The sequence below is a fragment of the Elephantulus edwardii genome, unplaced genomic scaffold (assembly GCF_000299155.1).
Source record: "Elephantulus edwardii isolate Elephantulus edwardi_28Jun2011 unplaced genomic scaffold, EleEdw1.0 scaffold00275, whole genome shotgun sequence".
Lineage (NCBI taxonomy): Eukaryota > Metazoa > Chordata > Mammalia > Macroscelidea > Macroscelididae > Elephantulus > Elephantulus edwardii.
Window position 1 is genome coordinate 156,789 of NW_006400025.1, and position 22,769 is coordinate 179,557.

Genomic DNA, 22,769 nt, shown 5'->3' on the forward strand with positions numbered 1-22,769 from the left:
ATTTGTGCAACTCAAAATCATATTTTCTATCACCAATGTTAAATGGCTAAAAGTTGTTCTGGAGTAAGGTCACTTTTCCTTTTGATAGATCACCATCTCTGTTCTCCCCATCCAGCAGCCTAGTGAATAAAAAGTTGCACTGCCAACACAAAGGCAGATGGTTCACCAGACAATTAGTGGGAGAAATATGGGTAATCTCCTCTGACGCAACTTACAATCTCTGAAAACACACTGGAGGATCAACCATGAGTTGATTTCAACTTGATGTCACCAAACAAAAACAACATTTCCCTTTTCTCCTTTGCCTTTTTTCCCTTCTTGTTTGAAATGTTGTAGAAAGCAGCAGATAGGCATATGTAAATAAAAAATTTTATAATTTAAAAACCACTTTGTTGTTGTTAGGTGCCATCCAGATGAGTATCACCCATAGTGAACAAAAGACCTGAACCTTGAGACTAGACTTCTATCCTGTTGGCACATTTCTGGGCACACAAGAGTACATTGTGGCAGTCATTGTGTCAATCTACTTGGTCTACCCTCCTCCCTCCTCAACATTATGTCATTCTCCAAAGAATAGGACCGCTCAGCAACATGCCCAAAATATGTGAGGTGAAGCCTCATCATTCTTGCATCAAAAAGGAACTCTGGCTGCACCCTCTCCAAGACGTATCTATTTGTTCTCTTGGCCATCCATGAGATGGTCAGTGGTCTAGTCCAACACCACAGCTCACTTGCATCAATTCTTCTGCCATCCTTATTCATTGTCCAGCTCTCGGATGCACAATTGGAAAGACTATGGCTGAATCACATGTTCTTAGTCCTCAATAATTTGGAGGATTCCAACTGAGTGTGGAAACTACAGAACAGTGTCATTGATTTCACATGCAAGCAAGATTCTACTGAAGATTATCCAAAAACGATTAGAGCAGCACATCAGCAGAGAACTGCCGGAAGTACAGGCTGGGTTTAGAAGGGGTCGTGGTACTAGGGATATTGTTGCTGATGTTAGATGGATCTTGGCTGAAAGCAGAGAAGACCAGAAGAATGTCTATCTGTGTTTCATTGATTATGCAAAGGCATTTGACTATGTGGATCATAACAAACTGTGGCTGACTCTGAGAAGAATGGGAATCCCAGAACATTTAATTGTGCTAATACGAAACCTATACTTGGACCAAGAGGCAGTAGCCAGAACAGAGCAGGGTAACACTGCATGGTTCAAAATTGGGAAGGGTGTATGCCAGGGATGCATCCTGTCTCCATACCTTTTCAACATGTATGCAGAGCAGATTATCCGAGAGGCTAGGCTCTATGAGGAGAATTGTGGCATCAGGATTGGTGGAAGATCTACTAACAATCTGCGTTATGCAGATGACACAACCCTGCTTGCTGAAACTGAGGAGGACCTCATGCACTTGCTGCGAAGCGTCAAGGACTGCAGCCTTCAGTATGGACTGAGGCTCAATGTCAAGAAGACAAAGATTCTCACCACTGGACCAATTGGCAGCGTCAGGATGGATGGCGAAGAGATTGAGATTGTTCACAGCTTCAGTTTGCTCAGCTCCACAGTCAACACTCTTGGCACCAGCAGTCAGGAAATCAAAAAGCGTATCACGATGGGAAAGTCTGCTATTAGGGACCTCTCTAAAGTACTCAGGAGCAACAGTGTCTCTCTGGAGACTAAGGTGCACCTGATACAGGCCATGGTCTTTGCAATCGCTTGTTATGCATCAGAGAGTTGGACAATGACTAGGGAGGACAGAAGGAGAGTGGATGCTTTTGAGCTGTGGTGCTGGAGAAGGGTGCTGAATGTACCATGGAATGCCAGGAAAACAAACAGAATCATCTTGGAGAGGATTAAACCAAGCTACTCCTTGGAGGCAAGGATTCTGGGGCTTCGTCTGACATACTTTGGACATGTTGCCAGGAGGGATGGGTCCTTGGAGAGGTACATCATGCTTGGGAGGGTGGAAGGACAGCGCAGGAGGGGAAGAGCCTCTATGAGATGGATTGATTCGGTGACTGGGGTAATCGGGACGGGTGTGTCAGAGGCGGTGCGGTTGGCGCAGGATAGAGCAGCTGTTGTGCATAGGGTCACTATGAGTCGCAAACGACTCGACAGCACATAACAACAACAACAACATGGCTGAATCACATGTTCTTAGTCCTCAATAATTTGGAGAGGTCCCTAACTGCAGATTTTCTCAGTGTAATGCATCTCCTTACTTCCTGACTGCTAGTACCAAGGATGTTAATTGTGGATCCAAGCAAGAGGAAGCTGTTGTTGATTTCAATCTCCTCTCCATCCATCATGACACCCCTATCGTTCCAGTGGTAAGAATCTTTGTTTTCTCGGCATTGAGATGCAATCTATACCAGAGGATGCATTCCTTGATTTTCTGCAACAAATGTTTCAAGTCTTCCTTACTTTCAGCAAGCAAGATGTCATCTGCATAACACAGGTTATATATGAGTCTCCCTCTGATCCTGATGCCACAGTTCTCTTCATAAAGTCCAGTTTTTCAAACAATTTGCTCAGCATACAGATTGAATAGGTATGGAGAGAGAATACGACCCTGATATATTGTCTTCTTAATTTTTAACCATGCCGTGTTTCCCTGCTCTGTTCACACACACAATAGCCTCCTGGTCCATGTATATATTCTGTATGAACACAATGGGGTGCTCTCTGAAATTCCCAGTCTTCTCAATTTCAGCCTCAACTTGTTATGATCCACACAGTCAAATGCCTTTGCATAGTCAATAAAACACAAATAGACATTCTTCTGGTATTCCTTACTTTAGTGTTGAAAACCCTATGAACACTAAAGATAGGCCACTTTAGAGAGTGCTAAAACATTGTCTCCCAGTTTATGCTCATGTTAATACATTATGTGCTGTATCAAGTAAGTGGAACAGTGCACAATATATTGGGCTGTTAAGCAGAAAGTCTGCAGTGCAAATTCCCCAGTTACTACTTGAGGGAAAGGTACATAATCTCTTCAAATAAAGACTTACAGTCTTGGAAACCCCATGGAGTGTTGTGAGTCAGAACTGACTCCTAGTTTAACCATTTTCAGAGACGAGAATCTTTGGGGAACGAGGACACAAAAAAGGGAGGTCTATCTGCTAAAAGCAACCTGTTAATCATACTTGACTTGACAACACCTAACAACAACGTCTGCTGAAAGGGTAGCTGCCTCTAGGAAAGCTAGCTTTTGCTTCCTTTGTGCTTTTGACCAATTTAACTCAATTCACTTGTCAATAATCCTACCATCTGTCATCTCATCTGTTCAATGTTGTTATTGCTCACTGACTCCTGACTCATAGGTGACTGCCTGGCATGTATTCAGAGGCTGTAAATCACACGAGAGAAGAATGTAAACAAAAAAAAGTAGGGGGGAAGAAAAGAATATCCATCTGCCTCTCTCAGAACAGCTGGTGGATTCGAGCTATTAACGTAACAATCATTGGGGCGGAGAGGCGGTGGCGTTCTGTGGGCGACCTCCAGCGCTCTGGCCGACTGGCTTGGCGTGCTAGCCCTGGTTCCCCTCGACGCACACCGCGCGTGCCCCTGTCCCCGCCACCCCCCCCCAAAAAAAATAAAGTAACAATCATAATTCTGTGACTGATTTGTCATGATATAATTACAGGCTGAAGTAAGCTTACTCAATAGCTGTAAACTCATTACAAAGACAAACCCATAAGTGCTGAATCAAGGGATTATTTCACTCTATATAGGACCAAAATTAAAAATTAATGCTAAAAGTTCCTTTTAAAATGACATTAAGGTAAACAAATAATGAATGATGCAAAAAGAAAACTTCTGACTTTAATCTCTTTGTTATCAATGTCATGTCTACTCTAAGTAAAGTTTATTACATGGAAACTGAGTAGGAATCAGTGCTGTATTCAATGAAAATGTGGTAGTAAACACATTATTTTAAAAAAAAACAACAACAACGATGATTAAAGAGACAGGTACAGCTTGTACAGTATATCTCAGTACTCAAGAAAATTAGTTAATGTATCCAGGCTCTGACAGACAAATTCACTAAAATAGTTACTCTTTTGGCTGCCATTTCCAAGAGTGTTGATTGTGAACACAAGCAAGGTGAAATTGTAAACAATTTCAAGTTCTTCCCCATCTATCATGATGCTGGAATCTATGAGAAGGAGTGTGGCATCCGGACTGGAGGGAGACTCATCAATAACCTATGTTATGCAGATGACACAACCTTGCTTGCTAAAAGTGAGTAGGACTTGAAACACTTGATGCAGAAGATCAAGAAATGCAGCCTTCAGTATGGATAGCATTTCAATGACAGGAAGATAAAGATTCTTATCACTGGAATGATAGGCAATGTTATGTTGGATGAAGAGAAGATTGAAAGCATCAACAGCTTTACCTTGCTGGGAACCATAATTAACACCCTTGATACCAGCATTAAAAAAATAAGGAGACACATTACACAGGGAAAATCTACAGTTAGGGACTTCTCCAAATTATTGAGGGATAATAATGTCAGTTTGAGGACTAAGGTACACCTGCTTCAGGCCATAGTCTTTCCGATTACTAGCTATGCATCTGAGAGCTAGGCATGAATAAGGATGACAGAAGAACTGATGCCTTGAACAGTGGTCTTGGAAAGGAGCACTGAGAATCCCATTCACAGCCAAGAGAACAAACAGATATGTCTTGAAGAGGGTGTAGCCAGAGGGCTCTTTGGAGGTAAAAATGATGAGGCTTCACCTAACATACTTTGGACTTGTTGCTAGGATGTGCTCTTCCTTGGAGAAGACATGATATTAGGAAGGGTGGAGGGTTGGCAAAAGAGACAAAGATCCTCAACCAGGTGGATTGATATGGTGACTTCTGCAATGGATTGTTGTGTGTTAGGAAGTGTGAGGTTGGCACAGGAGAGAACAGGGTTCAAATCTTTTGTTCATAGGGTTGCTATGAGTCATGCTCGACAGCACCTAACAACAACACGGTTCTGCCAATTGGCCCAGGGGTGAGAATATTTGTCTTCTTTATATTGAGCTTTAATCCATATTAAAGACTATATTCCTTGACTTTTTGCAGTGGATTATTCAGGTCCTCCTTAGTTTCAGCAATCAAGGTTGAGTCATCTGCATAATGCAGGTTGTGGATGAGTCTTCCTCCAAGTCTGATGCCACATTTCTCCTCATATAGTTCAGCCTCCCAAATGATCTGTTCTGCATGCAAATACTTTGAAAAGGTATGGAGACAGGATGTATGCCTGACACACTACTGATTTTGAACCATACAGTGCTTCCTTGCTCTGTTCTGGGGACTGTCTTCTGATCCAATTATGCGTTTCACGTAAACACAATAATGTGTTTTGGGATTCCCATTCTTCTCAATGTTAGCCACAAATTGTTGTGACCCACACAGTCAAATGACTTTGAGTAGTCAATGAAACACAGATAGACATTCTTCTGGTACTTTTTGTTTTCTGCCAATACCCATCTGACATTGGTGATGATGTACCTAGTACCTTGACCTCTTCTAAATTCAGCCAGTACTTCTGGTAGTTCTCTGTTAATGTACTTTTCAAGTTGTTTTTGGATAATCTTCAGCAAAATTTTGTTTGTGTGTGCTATTAGTGATAATACTGTTCTATAATTTCCACACTCTGTCAGATCTTTTTTTTTTTTTTTTTTGGAAGGGAATTCATTTGGATATCTTCATGTCAGCTGGCCAGATAGCCGTCTTCCAAATTTCTTGGCACAGCTTTGTAGGCACATCCAGGGCAGCATTTATTTGCTAAAATACATAAATTAATATTCCATCAATTCATGAGGCCTTGTTTTTTGCCACTTCCTTCAGAGTAGCATGAACTTCCTCCTTCATTACCATTGACTTTTGGTCAAATGCTGTTTTCTTCTGTGTCAGCAAATTCTTTTGGGTATAGTGACTCTGTCTTTTGTCAAAGACCTCTCCAATGTGCTGAAGTGCAAAGATGTTAGCCTAGAGACTAAGGTGCACCTGATCCAGACAATCATCTTGGAATAACTTGCTATGAACCAGAGAACTAGACAATGATGGATAACAGAAAAAGAATTGAAGACTTTGAGTTTTGGTGCTGGAGAGGAATATTGAACATATCATGAACTGTCAAGAGAACTAACAGGTCTTTCCTAGAGAGGGTGAAACCAAGTTGCTCTATGGAGGCAAAAATTTTGAAGCTCCAGCTCATATACTTTGGGCATGTTGCTAGGAGGCACCAGTCCTTGAAGAAAGACATTATGCTTGGAAGGGTGGAGGAGAGAAGATCATGGATGAGATGGATGGATACAATGTCTGGGCTAATAGGGGCAAGTGTATCAGAAACAGCTAGATGGACTCAGAACAGGATAAAATTCATAGTTATTGTACATACGGTTGCTTTGAGTTGTAGGCGACTCAATGGCACATAACAACAACAACATCCAGGCTCTTTCTACACTGAATTCCAGTCAGTCAATCATATTGATTGTAAATTGAATGTTTGGACGAATAACCTAAACTCACCCATTTTCACTGACATAAAAATATTAGTTTTACTTTATTTTGAAGATGAATTGACTTGATTGATTGACTACATTAGTACTAAGCTGACACAGCTTTAAAAGTCTCCATGCTTAATGAACGCCTCAATTTTCAAATGTTTAGGGGTGAAATGAATTTTCAAAGGAATTTCCAAAATAGGGAGCAGTCTATTTAAATACATTTCTACTATTATCAGCAGGGAGCTCTGGATGATGCAATCCCTTTTGAGTTGCACTTTTCATCCAAGACGTTGCCTCTGGCTGTTCAAATTCACCAGTGACTCTGAGGAACAAAGATGGACAGTCTCCACTCATGCAATTTAAAACTTTAGAAACTCACTGGAAGGTCTGCTATGAGCTGACTGCCTGGAAAATTGAGTTTCTCATTACTACTATAGGCATATGATCTGATGGAATTTCTCTCCCAATATATTTATCAGAGCTATCCTTGTAATAAAGAGTTGTAGGGAAACCCAGAGGACTCCATTTCAATCCACCAGGTGCTTATGGGAGAAAGATGGGCAATCTCCTCTCTTTTAACTAACTGCCTTTAAAATGCCACAGGGTGGGGGAGACTGGTCAGCTACGGGTTGGTTCCAACTCGAAGGTACACAACAATAACAACATCCTGGATTAAACACTTAATATAAGTCAGATATTGCACACAGAAGCTTACAATTCTAAATATTAAATGTGTGAAAGAATTATGTGAGGCAATTCTACCATTTCTCTTTTATAATTAAAGAGACACAGAGGAATTAAACAATATGTTGCCTTGAGCATGATTTTCACTCTATTTTTCACAATTCAAAAATCAAATCTCTCAGAAATCAAAACCAGCATATCTTTGATATTCAGGTTTCAAGGATCACACTTCTCCTACAAATGTCCATCCTCTATACATTCTGCATCATTTGATCATGAGGTGAGAATACTAGGGAATGAAACATATGGAGGGAATAGGTTATCAGGTTCAAAGTTTCTTTTGACTCACCATAAGCCCAGTCAGTCTTTTTTTAAAAAGAAATTCTTTATACTAACTTCTGATTGGCTGTTTACCACAGACCCTAATTTTAAACTAATATCCTTTCTAATTTCACCTAGTTTTTGAATGCACAACTCCTCACTTCTCATCTCTCTCACAAATTCCAGATCAAACGTTTTATTTGGTTCTTAAAGTAAAAATTAAAAAGAAGTAGCCTTATCTCTGAAGGAACACTTGTGAATGAATAGTTAATGCTCTCAGCTGCTGACAAAGGATTAGCAGTTCAAATACACCATCCGTGTCACATCTATCCAAAGACAGATGTGATAGATGTGATCATCTGCTTGCTTAAATGTTTGCAACCTTGGAAAGCCTGTGGGGATATTCTACTCTGTCTATAGTGTTGTTAAGTGTTGAAGTAGATTCAACAAGCAATCAAAGTGAGTGCATGTGTAAAGCCTGTGTCTTTCTTAAGCAAAATGAAAGCAAATGAAAAACAAACAACTCTGTGTTTCCCTTCATTACTTTCCCCTTCATCGTTCCTGAGACCCTATATAGGTAATCTTTTTTTATCATTGCTACTTTATGACATTCTAAAGCCATTCTAGGGCTTTTCAAAGCTCATCCTAAAAAACTACCTGTTCTTCAAACTCATGATGCCTATTAATTACCTTTGTTAAATAAAGATATTCTTAGGATATCTACTTCTCATCTGTATTATATTTGATTGTTCTTAACAAAGGAAACTGAACTTTAGAAGGAAGAGAAACTTATCGTCTTTCCTCTCTTGTCACTGTCTTGAGTATTTGAATCTGTGCTCTAGGAGGTGCACTAATCTAATCACAGGATTAGCCTTTGGTCTCTTGAGCTGATGGAGAGCATCACAGAGCATCCGAATGTCAAGCAAAGTTGATTTTCTTATTGGTACTTTCTGTTTCCTGGTCTAAGTTAACACATTGCTCGGAAGACCTTCTATCTGACGGACTGACATAGTGACTGAAATAATGGGCTCATGTTTGTCAGAGATTGGCAAGAAGGCATAAAATAGGACAGAGTTCCGATTTGTTGTTCAGAGAGTCATACTCAACTTGATAACACTGAACAGAAGTATACATATATGCAATTTTTTCAAGGTGAGAGTAAAGATAATTTTATTATAAAAGATATTTCCCATAGAGGAATTTCTTTGGAAGTGAAGACTATATGGAACTTTTTGTTCTATCATATGGCAATAGATTAAAATCCAGCTTGAACATTACAGATCAAATCCCCCAGCTGCCCCACAGAAGAAAGAGAGACGGTCTTCTCCTGCTTCTCGTGTTCAGTTTACTGCCTCTGAAAACCCACTGGAGGGTCAGCTATGAGTCAGCTTCAACTCGATGGCACACAACAACATCACACAATAGGTATGTCTTAGTTACTGCTTTAGCCATTGGAAGATGTTAGGACAAAACAAATCAGAGTTTCCTTTCAGAAAACCTAGCCTGAGGTATGAAGCAATAGTGATGTCAATAATAAAGTATTTTCAGATTCCACATTTCCCATTGAATCTCCTATTGTTAAAAACCTAGAAAATAGAGTGAAATAGCATTTGAAAATGGGCACTTCAGGATCCCTACAGCTATTTAACCATCTAAGCATAATCTTTAAGCTCTAATAAAATCCATCAGCCACAGTGAGTTTGATATGATATAGTTAAATCTATCATTCACAATTAGTTTGATATGTTGTAGCTACTATAATTCAAGCAACAGAAAGAATGAGCTAGATGGAATCAGAGCAGTGATGCTTATTTTAAACTATGTTCTTGTGTACCATCGAGTCAGAACAGACTCATACCTGACCCTCCGTCAGAACTTCAGAGGCATTTAATAACATGGGAGGAGATTGTCAAATCTTCTCCCACAGAGCAGCTGGCAGATTTGAATCCAATGCCTTTGGGATTGTAGTACAGCTTCTTACCGCTAGGCTACCAGGGCTCCTTTATTATATTATAAGTTATATTTTAAAAACAAAACAAAAACCCTACAAAAATATATTTACATATGTTGTTGTTGATGATGATTACCTTCGAGTTGAGCAAGACTCATAGCGACCCTATGAACAAAAGGCCTGAAGCCCCTCTACAGCAATCGACATTTATCAAAGTTCATAGAGTTTCTGGAGCCATGTTCTGTAGGAAGTAGATGCCACTCCTGTTTCCAATAGTTACATAAAATGTCAATTGCTTTTTAAAAAATTCCAGTCAAGCAAAATTTAACAGAACAGCAAGCAACAAAAGCTGGTGAGGTTGTGGAGAGACTGGAACTCTTATTCACAGTTGGTGGGAGTGGAAAATGGTGCAACCACTCTGGAAAGCGATGTGGCGCTTTCTCAAAAAGTTGCAAGTAGAGATACCATTTGACCCAGCAATTCCACTTCTGGGAATACACCCTAAAGAGACCATAAATGACATCCAAGTAGATATATGCATACCCATGTTTATCGCGGCTTTGTTTACAATAGCAACGAATTAGGAAACAACCTAAGTGCCCATCAATAAACGAATAGGTAGAGAAGCTGTGGTATATTCACACAACGGAATACTATGCGGCATTGAAAAACAAGGAACTCATGCAGTATTATTCAAAATGGGTGACCCTGGAGGACATTATGCTGAGTTAGGTACCTCAGTCACAAAAGGACAAATGCTGTATGGTGCCACTGTTGTAGAATGAGGCTGACATCGGGGTGGGGGTAAGACTGAGAAAAACTGGATGAATTATATTTACTGCATTGAAGTCTATGGGGGAGAGAATAGTTGGAAAGTATTATATTTTAGGTCATTATGTTTATCGTGAGAGTACGGAATGAGAGTTGCAGAGTGGATTATATTTGGGGTTGGGGTGTGGTTAGGGGATGTGCGTGGGGGGGGATTGTGTACCAATGAAGGAGTTTTCCTTTTGCTTTTCAAGGAGAGAAGCAAACGGGGGGGAGGGGTGAAGGGGGGGGGGGCGGGGAGAGGGGTGCAGCAATGAATGAATGGAATTCCAAAATCTCTGTAGATGTTCACTGAAATGAAAAAGAAATAAATTCACTATTAATTAAAAAAAAAAATCCAGTCAAGAGAACATAATTCTAACCACTGAATTGCTGTGGAAACAGGCCTCTGGAATTCAGCATAATTTCTCTAATTTGTCAGTCATTTTAGTGAATGCAGCCCCTGTCCCCAAGCCACACCTGTATGTCCACTTACCCTGGCGCTCTGCCCTGCGATCAGCTGGTCATCCTCAGTCTGCACACTGGTCCGACTACGCACATCATAGTCTTCTTGCTCAAAGTCAGAATCATCTTCTAGTTCTTCTGGTGTCTAAAGAGAGGAAGAAAATTGGTATATTTCCAACTGATAACTTTCACCCTAGCCATACACATCCAAAGGGGCATATAATCAGTCTGATAGTTTCTTTCAGCACTTCCGTGTAATAAATCAGGTGTGATTAATGATGAAGCCTTGAGATTGATCAGACAGGCACAAAATGCGGCCTTTCAGGACAAAATCACATTGTCTCTAGTAATTTCTAAGCTTTAGCCTATCTCTCTCATTTTTCCTTTTCTCTCACTGTCAACCATATTAATATTCACTCTATCTTCTACAGATGCTCAACTTTCTTTCACAGGGATATTAAAATATGTAGAGAAGAAAGAGGTTTTATTCCCATAGTTTATTAACTCAAGCAGAGGTGGTTTAGTCAGACCTGTTTCAAATAACTGGTTGTACATTCATTGTGGACAGAGACAATAATCTGATCATTCTTCATTCTTCTGGAATATACTGAGGAATAATTACAGCAAGTTGGTAAATTCTGCTGACAGAGGAGCTGGCAAGATTATAGGCTTCTCCCACAGCCTCCAATCATGAGTTCTTAAAAGAGGTAGGGAGAAAGAAAAGAAATCCTTCAATCAACAGAACAAAAAAGCAGACTATGACAGTGTCTGTTGCACTGTGTCCAAACATTTCAATGATCTGAGCATTTAGCAGATGAGTCAATGGCAAATCCAACTTGACACCATATGGTTAATAATGAGCCACTTTTACTCTAGTGACTTGCTCAGAAATAAAAACAATAGATAAACTGTAAATAAATAAATAAATGAAAACATTAAAGCCTTGACCTAGGGCTAAGGGACCTGAATAATTTTTACCTAACTACTGTTCATCTATGACAACAACTGCCACTCACAAGAGAGGTCACTTTGCTAAGTGATTGAGCATCATTGCTTATCTATTTTCTCATTCTTAATATAGAGGAAACAGTAACTATTTGCCCTAATGGCTTCACAGAACTTCTAAAGTCAAATGTAAATAAAAATGCTTTGTGAACTATAAAAATGAACTAAATTAACAATGCACAATATGATAATGACTATGCTTAAAATGAAAATGTTCCCCAAATTTAATAAATTTTATAATAATGATGATAGTAACTTTTTTTAACCACCATTACTAGGCAAATATTTTATCCAAAGGATCTCATATAATCCATAGAACAGCCTAATGCAATAAATTTGATTCTTCTATTATGTAAACAGATTGAGTGTTTGAGTGAATTTTCCAAGACTCATACCTAGGAAGGGGCAGATCTGTGAAACAACTCAAGGGCCCATAGCTCATATTTTAACCATTACAAATGCCACCAGGCAAATGGAAGAGCTTAAAATATTTCCTTAAGCCTTAACTATGCAGCAAAGCCATCCAAGACATTCATATAAATAGTTCTGTGCATATGCAGTTTGCTAATTGCATGTAAATGTGTCTCCTACTCATGCCACTATTTTTTTTTAGTTACTCGTTCTTTAAAGTATGTTATTTTTATTTTATTTTTTTCTGGTCAAGAAACTCCATAAATTAAATGAGACTTGGAAACCTGAAGCGGGTTTATAAATGGGTCCAGAAATATTTTAATTTGTGTCATTTGATAATACTATAGGGTGGTTGGATCCTCAAACAGGATAATTTACTGAATTGAAGGTTGTAAACAAGGTCAACTCTTATTTTTCCGCTATATAGTCTCACAAAAAGCATTTGAAGGCCTTTGAACAACAAAACTTTAGGCATAACTTGTCATCCTCTTCCTATTACACTCTAGTTTCGTGTTATCATTACTATTTGTAAAATGTGTGAATCTATGATTTTGGAAGTTGTAAAAATAAATGAAATGTAATGCATAAAAATGGATATACTATGCATTAATTGAGACCTACTGATAGTGGCCATTTATAATCAGGCAATCATATGACCTATTATGTTATTAGGCCACCAGAGCTCCCTATTGTGCATTAAGGAAAAGCAAATTAAGGAGGAATAGTATTACATTCGTAGTCAAAAAGAACATTTTAAGATCTATGCTGAAGTGGAATGCTGTGACTGTACAATATACAAAGACTTGTTAATGCAACCATTATTCAAATGTGCAAGTCAATCTCTAAAACAAAAAAGGAAGAAATTTAAAATTTCTATTAAATTGATACTTCCATGTAACCAAGATGCATTAATAATAATTGGTGACTGGAATTCAAAAGTTGGGAACAAAGCAGGACTGGAGGTTAGAAAATGTGGACTTGGTAACAGAAATCAGACTACAAATCAAATGATGGAATTTTGTGCAACAAATGATTTATTCATTACAGTTTGTTTGTTTTTTACATATAAATACCAGTCATACACATGAGACTCATTTGATAAGCTATATAGGAATCTGATTGACTCCAATCCTTCAGAAGCCTACCATCAATAGTTAAAATAAGGCCAGGGGTTGACTGTGAACAGACCATGAATTAATCATGTGAAAGTTAAAATTGAAGTTAAGAAAATGAAAATTCTACAAGAATCAAAATATGAATTTAAGTCTATCCCACCTGCATTTAAAAACCATCTCAAGAATAGATTTGATACATTGAATACTAACATCGGAAGACCAGATGAGTTGTGAGATGACATCAGAGATACCACCCATGAAGAAAGCAAAAGGTTATTACAAAAAAAGAAAGAGCAAAAAGAATGTTAAAAGAAATTCTGATAATTCCCCTATGACATAGAGAGGTTAAAACAAAAGAAATAAATGCTGCAATAAGAGAACAGGACAGAAAATTTCAAAGAGCAGCAGATGACAAAGCTGAATGTTATATTTAAATGTACAAAGAGCTGGAATAAGAAAAGCAAAAGAGATGAAGATTCTCAGATTTTCTCAATTGAAAGAACTGAAGAATAAATCCAAGCTGCAGATTTCACTATTGAATGATGGTATGGACAAAATATTGAATGAAGCAAGAAGCATCAAGAGAAGATGGAATGAATACACAGAGATACTGTACCAAAAAGAATTGGTCGACATTGAACCGTTTTAATAGTAGCTTAGGAATAAAACTGATAGTAATGAAGAAAATAGGTCAAGGAGTACTGAAAGCACTGGCAAAAAATAAGGTCCCAGGAATTCATGGAAAATTAACATAAGAGGTTAATATTATTCGGGGTTTTTTTAAGAGGTTAGGATTCACAACATATAGAATAATTACCTCAAATCACAAAATAGAAGTTAATTATATAATAATGAGTCAAACTTTTTTGTTGTTTGCTGTTTAAGTAGGGGAAACATAAATCAGTAACAGAGTTTATAACATTAACTTTAATTATAGAGACTTGGGTCTTTGGATTGTGCAAACTTCTTGTGATAAGCTCCTAACATGAAGGTTTACAGATTGAACCCACCAAATGGCTACAAAAGAAAGAACAGTTGATCTACTTTTGTAAAAATTATGAAAAGAAAGCTCTATGGAGTAGTTTGGTAGATGTATTCCAGCTGAAAGTAAATAATACCAGAAGAATGCCTATTTGTACTTTTTGATTATACAAAGGCATTTGGCTGTGTAAATAATAACACATCGTGGCTAACATTGAGTCAAGAATGGGGATTCCAGAACACTTAATTGTTCTTGTGGAAAACCTATAACCAGACAAAGAGATCATTATGTAAACAGAGCAAGGGAATACTGCCTGGTTTAAAATTTGAAAGATGTGAGTCAAAGTTGTATCCTTTCTCCATATCTATTTATTGTGTATGCTGAGAAAATTATTGTAGAAGCTGGATTCTATAAAGAAAAAAATATTGCCTCAGGATTAGAGGAAGACTTATCAATAAGCTTTGTTATGTTGATGATACAACCTTGCATTCTGGAAATGAGGACTTGAAGCACTTGCTGCAGAAGGCTAAACACTGCAACCCTCAATATGGATTGCATCTCAACATAAAGAAAACAAAAAACTTCACCACTGGACCAATAGGCAACATTAGTATAGAGAAAGGATTGAGACTGTCAACAACTTCATCTTACCTGGAACCACAATCTGTACACGTGGTACCAGCAGTCAGATCAGGGGATGGAAAAGTCTGTAGTCAGGGACATCTTCAAAATATTGAGGAGCAATGATGTCAACTGAGGACTAAGGTGCACCTGATTCAGACCATGGTCTTTTTTAGTCACTCATTATACATCTGAGAGCTAGATAATGACTGAAAGATGACAGAAGAAATTATTCCTTTGAACTTTGGTATTGGATAAGAGTGATGAATATCCCATGGGCTGCCAAAAGCACATAGAGATATGTCCTGGAAAAGGTACAGCCAGAGGCAAAGATGATGAAGCTTCATCTCACACACTTTGGGTAGGTTTCTAGGAAAGGTTATCCATTGGAAAGGTACATGATGCCTGGGAAGGTGGAGCGACAGCGAAGGAGAGGAAAGTCCTCAGCCAGGAGGATTGCAGCCAGGTGGATTGACACTGTGAATGCAGCAATGGGCTTGAGTGTGTCAGAGATTGTGAGGCTGACAGAGGGTAAGAGAGGATTCAGAGCAATTGTTCATAGGGTGCCTATGAGTAGTCCTGAAGTCCAGGGCACCGAACAGCAACTCTACTCCACATAATCTCGATGAGCCAAAATCAACTCAACCACCAGTTTAGTGTGTGTTTAATTCCAGAGGTCTGGGCAATCATGTGACTTGTGCAGAAACAGAGTCAAGTAAATGCTGATTCCTAGTCCAGCAATCAATTTTCTCTACTACCATTTATGAAAAACAAATTAAAATCAGAAAAAGAGTGTAGTGTCATTTCATGTCACCTCGTGTATACAATCTAATAAAGACCATTTAAAGAAAAGGTCCAATACATACATATGAGTATGGAAAGATTAGGAATGAGGACATGGAATAAAATCTGCAAATGGACAGTATCAAAGAGATTTGAGAAAAGATTTTTCCAAAGAGGTTTACACCATCAGAATGGGTAAAAGACATAGAATAAAAAATGTCTTACAATGTCGGAATTCCTAAATGCTGGGATCCACTGCACAACAACAAACAGAAACAATAGCAAAACAGAGCACAGTATTCCCTAACAGGACAGTCATAACTTGCTAGGCTACTCTGGTAGCCCTAGTAGATATTCCTGGTTCTGCCCTTGCCCTTTAAAGTCCTTTTTTACAGCATAGCACTGGTATTTTGGGTTACTGCCATTCAGTTGATTCCAACTGAAAACAACTCCATGAATGGAGACTAGAATTGCTCCATGGTGTTATCAAGTATATGAACTTCAGATAGCTCAGCAAGGCTATGTTTCAAAATACCTGTAGATGTGTTTCAAGTTCAAATATTTTATATAGTAGCCAGGACCTACCAGAGACTTTCATCATAATGAAAGACTATGTAGCCAGGGTAGACCCTTTAAAATCTAAGTCACATTGTGTTCTTCTGCTCAGAAACTGTCAATACCTTTTATCTCATTAAGGGTAAAATGAAAAGCCCTTCAGTTCTCTAATTTATCTTCCAAATAAGACCTCTGCACATTCCATTCACTTTGTTTGGAGCCCTCTTTCCTCACTTGCATAATTTTGTCCTATCTCCAAGTCTTCCCAAACATCACCTAATCAGGGACAATCTTCATAATATCTGCTCTCAGGAACAAAGATAAGATAGTCTCCTGAAAGCCTCCTGTCCCTCTGAAAGAGTGATGTGTGGACTCCTCAGTAGTTGGATTGGTTTTAGTTTGGTTAACAAGAAGATATTGCCACAGTCTACTCACTTATGTTAATTTGTTTAAAGCTTTGTGTCTTAAAAATATGTCAGCCTAGCATCTTTTGAGTATTTGCTAAGCCACTCATTAATATTAAGCAGGAATCCACTCAGCTGGCCCCTCATTGGGTTTCCTAGACTGTAAATCACACGAGAGAAAATTGCCCATCTTTTCTCCTTGGAAGCATTGACAGATCTATAACCTAGAGAGGGGAGATCTAACCTCATATGAACTACAAATGATAATAATTAAAAAAAAAACCCACCTATGCAGCTGCCAGATCACTGAGGGTAAGAAAAGGACTAACACACAGTAGTAGGACATAGGAGAAATGCTCCAAGAGATAAGTTAGGTCTTAAAAGGTGAAGATGGAATACACTAAGGATAAGCTTTTGTCTAGTTCAGAGGGTTGCCTGCAGCTATCCTGGAGGGCTTAGATAGCAACATCACCATTAAATATTTATTGATTACCCGGAGGCAAGGCAAAGGAGAATCTGACCCTTCAAGGTCCTTTCTCTATTTCTGAGAAAATAAAAATAGATTCTTTCCCAAAGTTTAATCAACATTTTAGAAGTGGAGTAGAGATGGTCAAGTTTACTTAGAAATTAATCGCTCTATTTACCTTACATCTTTCCTTCTGGCTTAGCATAAGCTTTTTTTTTTTAAAAAAAACAAACAAACACATTTTTAGTTTTAAGTAATATTTATACTCAAAAGGAAACCAAGACATTAATGAATTTGAAAATTAATCCTTTCGCATACTGAATGGAGAGGAATTTGGAAATAACAATTTGTACATACTGTACATTTCTTTCTTCCTAAATTTTAAGTGTGAAATCCGTCTGATCAAATTACTTGAAATGTCAGGAAGGAGAAATGACACTTCATGTAACAAAGATATGGCATTTTATCTAAAATTATATTTTTCACAGCTCATGAAGGAATATATGAGTGAATGAGTGATGGCTATAAACTTTCTCAGTCTCCCTGATGTATGGCTGTCACCAAAATGTGAAGGCTAACAAAGCATAAAAATGCCAAAAAGGGAATATTATGTCTTGAGGATTATAATGAGGTTCAGTGCCAAATGCTTGGAAAACATAATTCCTGTGGTCTATTACCTTATTTCACAAGTTAGTACATAATGGGGGAAATCATGCAATTTGTTAAGGGTTATAGACTTTAAACGCTGGCAATCCTTTTTTTTCTCTCTTTAATCTTCCCATCTTTCCTATCATCTTCCTATGGATGTGCTATTGCTTGCTTTGGTACCAGTGCTCTCTCACTCTCTGACACATACGTATTTTAACATGTTACTTTGCAAGGAGAAAAAGTTAACTAAAGGATTGACTCAACTCATTGCTGTCAAATTGGAACCAGCACATAGCTGATTCTCCAGCAGGTTTTTATTAGCTGTTAATTATATGGGATCTCGCCACTGAGCTGCTGGGGAATTCAAACCACCTGCCTTTGGGTTGATAGCACAATTCCTTACCCAGTAGGCCACCAGAGCTCCTGGCTAAAGGACAGAAGGAGAAAACTTGAGGAAAGCACATTTAAGTCAGGCCATGAAAGAATTAAACACCTAAGAACAAGTATACAGTCGACACCTTTGAAGAACAGGAGATTGGACTAATAGTTCTGAAATAGTAAAGGTGAACTTCATACTATTAAGCATAATACTTTAGTATTGTATAACTTAAATGATCCAGGAGGTATTAAAAGAGATGAAAGGAATATACTGAGTCATTGTATCAAAAGGAATTGGCAGATACAGAATAATTTAATAAAATAACATATGATCAAGAGCCTATGATGATGAAGGAAGAAGTTCAAGCTGCTTTGAAGGAAATAGCAAAAAATAAGGCCCCGGGAATAGATGGTATACCAATTGACATATTTCAGCTAACAGATGCTGCCTTGGATGTGCTCACCAAGTTGTGCCAAGAAATCTGGAGAAAAACCATTTGGCCAACTGACTGGAAGAGATCTGTATTTGTTCCCATTCCAAAGAAGGGTGACCCAACTGAGTGTGGAAACTACAGAACAATATCATTGATTTCACATGCAAGCAAGATTCTACTGAAGATTATCCAAAAACGACTGGAACAGCACATCAGCAGAGAACTTCCAGAGGTCCAGGCTGGGTTTAGAACGGGTCGTGGTACTATGGATATTGTAGCTGATGTTAGATGGATCTTAGCTGAAAGCAGGGAATACCAGAAGAATGTCTATCTGTGTTTCTCTGATTATGCAAAGGCATTTGACTGTGTGGATCATAATAAACTGTGGCTTAATCTGAGAAGAATGGGAATCTCAGAATACTTGATCGTGCTAATGCGAAACCTATATTTGGACCAAGAGGCAGTCATCAGAACAAAGCAGGGTAACAGTGTATGGTTCAAAATTGGGAAGGATGTACGCCAGGGATGTGTCCTATCTCCATACCTTTTCAAGCTGTATGCAGAGCAGATTATCTGAGAGGCTGGGCTCTATGAGGAGAAGTGTGGCATCAGGATTAATGGAAGATCTATTAACAATCTGTGTTATGCCGAAACTGAGGAGGACCTCATGCACTTGCTGCAGAGGGTCAAGGACGGCAGCCTTCAGTATGGACTGAGGCTCAATGTCAAGAAGACAAAGATTCTCACCACTGGACCAATTGGTAGCATCAGGATGGATGGCGAAGAGATTGAGATTGTTCACAGCTTCAGTTTGCTTGGCTCCACAGTCAACACTCTTGGTACCAGCAGCCAGGAAATCAAAAAACGTATTGTGATGGGAAAGTCTGCTGTTAGGGACCTCTCTAAAGTACTCAAGAACAACGGTGTCTTTCTGGAGACTAAGGTGTGTCTGATACAGGGCATGGTCTTTGCAATCACTTGTTATGCATCAGAGAGTTGGACTACGACTATGGAGGACAGAAGGAGAATTGATGCCTTTGAACTGTGGTGCTGGAGAAGAGTATTGAATGTACCATGGACTGCCAAGAAAACAAGCAGATTCATCCTAGAGAGGGTTAAACCAGGCTACTCCTTTGAGGCAAGGATTCTGGGGCTTCGTCTGACATACTTTAGACATGTAAGGAGGGACAGGTCCGTGGAGAGAGACATCATGCTTGGGAGGACAGAGGGACAGCGCAGGAGGGGAAGACCCTCTATGAGGTGGATTGATTCAGTGACTGGGGTGATCGGGATGAGTGTGAGGGAGGCAATGTGATTGGCACAGGATAGAGCAGGGTTTAGGGCTGTTGTATATAGGGTCGCTATGAGTCGCAAATGACTCGATGGCACATAACAACAACAACAACAATTGTATAACTTATGGAATACCCTCACTCCTTCAAACTGATTTTAGAATAATTATGAAGGGTAGATACATTTTATATTAAAACTGTATTGGATTTAAGATTTAAAATTCAGAAAATCCCTTCTGGGCTCCCAAATAAAGGAGCTTGGTGAATATTTTGGAGAAGACAAATGTCATAAGATATTAGAAAAAACAACTTTTCCTGGTAGTAGTCTACTCAATAGTGCTCAGATCACTTCAAACTGTAAGAGGATCATTGAGATCGTCTGGTATCACTGAAGAAAAATCAAGAAAATGGGAGACACTTTTCTTACTCCAGCTATAGCTAGGCCAATAATACCTATGGCAGTTCCAGCTATGGCTGAACTGGAGACCAGATGTGAAATGGGACCTGGGATGGGCAAGAAATTTTATCTTAATGGAACTGAGAATCTTGGAATGATGGCCTGGAGCTGCAAGGCTCAAGGCGGAAGTGCCTGTGAGCACATTTTGGGAGCTCTCTTGATTGCATTTTGTTATTAATATAGATTATAACTTTTTTTACTTCACTCTCCCTTCTAAAAAGAAAGAAGATCATGGATAAATTTAATGAATACTAGGACTTGAAGGAAGATTAACAACCCATAGGAATTCTGGAAGGATCTATAGATGTAGTGTTCAGACAAAGAACAGTTTGTAATAGATATTATCTTGAAAGATCTGAGGAAATATGGACAATGAATTGGTTACTGTTTGTGATAGGATTTTAATCTGGTCAGTGTAGGGGAGTCTGCTGGTGTAAAGGGAGTCCCAAGGTTATAAAAGAGATTCATTTCTATATCTTTAAGAAGCTGGAAATACATCAGAACAAGAACAAGTGCATACATTCTTATTTACTCTTTCTTTAGAATAGGAAAAGGCTGGAAGACATTTCAATGATTTAAAATCGATGATTATGATTTGTTGAAGGATATTGTACATCTGGTCTCCTTGGTTGGAATTACTATTCCATTGTTTAAAAATGGATCTACATTGTTTAGCTAATTAGATGCTCATCTCAGTGTTCTAGTTAAGTAATGCAAAATAATAAATTAACAATACTTTTTTATGGTTCCTACTACAAGCTGTGATAAGCCGCAAACTACAGAGGCCTTACATACCCTGATCATCAGCACAGCCTTTCTGATGTCCCGAACACCATCATACACCAGGCGAGAGGCATCAATGAATTCATTCTCCTCAAATGGTTGTGGGACGTTGGCACTCAGAGCTTCAATGGCAACCTCAACTTGTTCAGCAAAGCGTGGCATCACTGGGTTGAAGAAAGTGAAAAGCAGTAGATTAGACTTTCTTTCACAAACTCTTATTCCAGTCCTTGGGAAAACAGTCAGGCTCCGGCAAAAAGGACTATGGAAAATGAGGTTGACAGGATAAAACAGAAATTTGATTGTTCCATTTTACTTGGACCTCATTGACATGATAGTAGATTCATAATGAGTCTGTAAAATGTTGAACTTTCTTATTTTCAGAGGAACTCCAGCACACATCTCTAGGGATACATGGAAAGTAAATTCAGTGGAAGATGTGGAATAATTCCTTTGGCTACTTTAAAAATGCTGTCAATTCACTGATTTTCAAATATTGTAATTCAATATTCTCAGATGTTATCTTGTAAAAATCAATTCTTACAGCAAATGAAAGCCAAAAGCACAATTCATTTTATTTACAAGGATCATAAAATAGAAACATCATTCATCTATTTCCATTTCTGAACTTTCATGCTTGATTCATTTTTATGCTCATTTTCATCCTGTGTGGCTACTTTAACACCCATTTTAATCCCTGGTGTGAGAAAAGCTGCTAAATTACTTTACTCTCTAGGGTCAGAGTATTCAAGGTAATTTTTTTCTCCCTTGGGAAAAAAGGTATTTGTAACAGAAAAAAAAGTAAAATTTTATTTAAGAAAGGAAAAAGTAGGTGTAGGAGAGAAAAAAAAAAACAACAAACCACCAATTTACCATTCTTTCGATTGAAATTAACAAAATCAGAACAGGAGGCAGATCTCCCCTCATGGATGATTGACTATAATTAGTTCTGTATTCTATTTTAAGCTCATTTTTGATCTTTTGATTTACACTTTTATATAAAAAGAAACTGAAGGATATTGAGTTGTATTGCTACAGTTTTCACAAAACAAGTGCACTAAATTTAGGTTATTTAATTCATCCATTTATATTAAGAATAAACAATTTTATATAACTACAAATCTTGATAATTAAAATTGACCTCCATAAGCACAGAAATATTTTCTGTTTATTTAGCATTTGAAGATTAACACCTTTCTTAAATGAATTTGAAAATTCCCTTTCTTTCAGAAGAAAGACTTAATACTACTACTTTTATTCTATGTGATATCTTAATTGCCATAATCACCAATGACTTTACAAGTTTGTATATATCATCAGGGAGCATTTAGTTACATAAAATTGTTCACTCTGTAGAATTAATAAAAGATTAAAGCTCAGATGTGCACATAGGATAAAAATTCTTACAACGCAATATGAAAAAGAGGGTCACTATTCAGATAGATCAGTAAAAAGAACTATAGTCAAAGGAAGAGAATAGATAATTCACACAAGAGAAATCCTATATTACTAAGAAACATGATAAATTTGTTTCATCGATGATTAGAAAAATTGCAATGTAATAAAAAGTTATTGCATAGGTTTTGAGATGGACATAATAGAAAAAATTAGTAATATAAATCTTGGTGAATGTTTTAAAAGAGAATCTTTATCAAAGGCATGAGTGCAAATAGTTACACATCATCAAGTTAGTA

General features: G+C 38.1%; 1 protein-coding gene across 3 annotated transcripts in view; it reads right to left on the minus strand.

Moving 5' to 3' along the window:
• Window positions 1-22,769, minus strand: part of CTNNA2 (catenin (cadherin-associated protein), alpha 2) — a 1,691,926-nt gene that overhangs the window by 88,735 nt on the left and 1,580,422 nt on the right. For all 3 annotated transcript variants that reach the window (XM_006900179.1, XM_006900178.1, XM_006900180.1), the window contains exons 12-13: window positions 21,091-21,242; window positions 10,776-10,889 (exon numbers count right to left, since the gene is read on the minus strand). In XM_006900179.1, coding sequence (XP_006900241.1) covers window positions 10,776-10,889; window positions 21,091-21,242 — 266 coding nt within the window. The remainder of the gene's footprint in view (window positions 1-10,775; window positions 10,890-21,090; window positions 21,243-22,769) is intronic.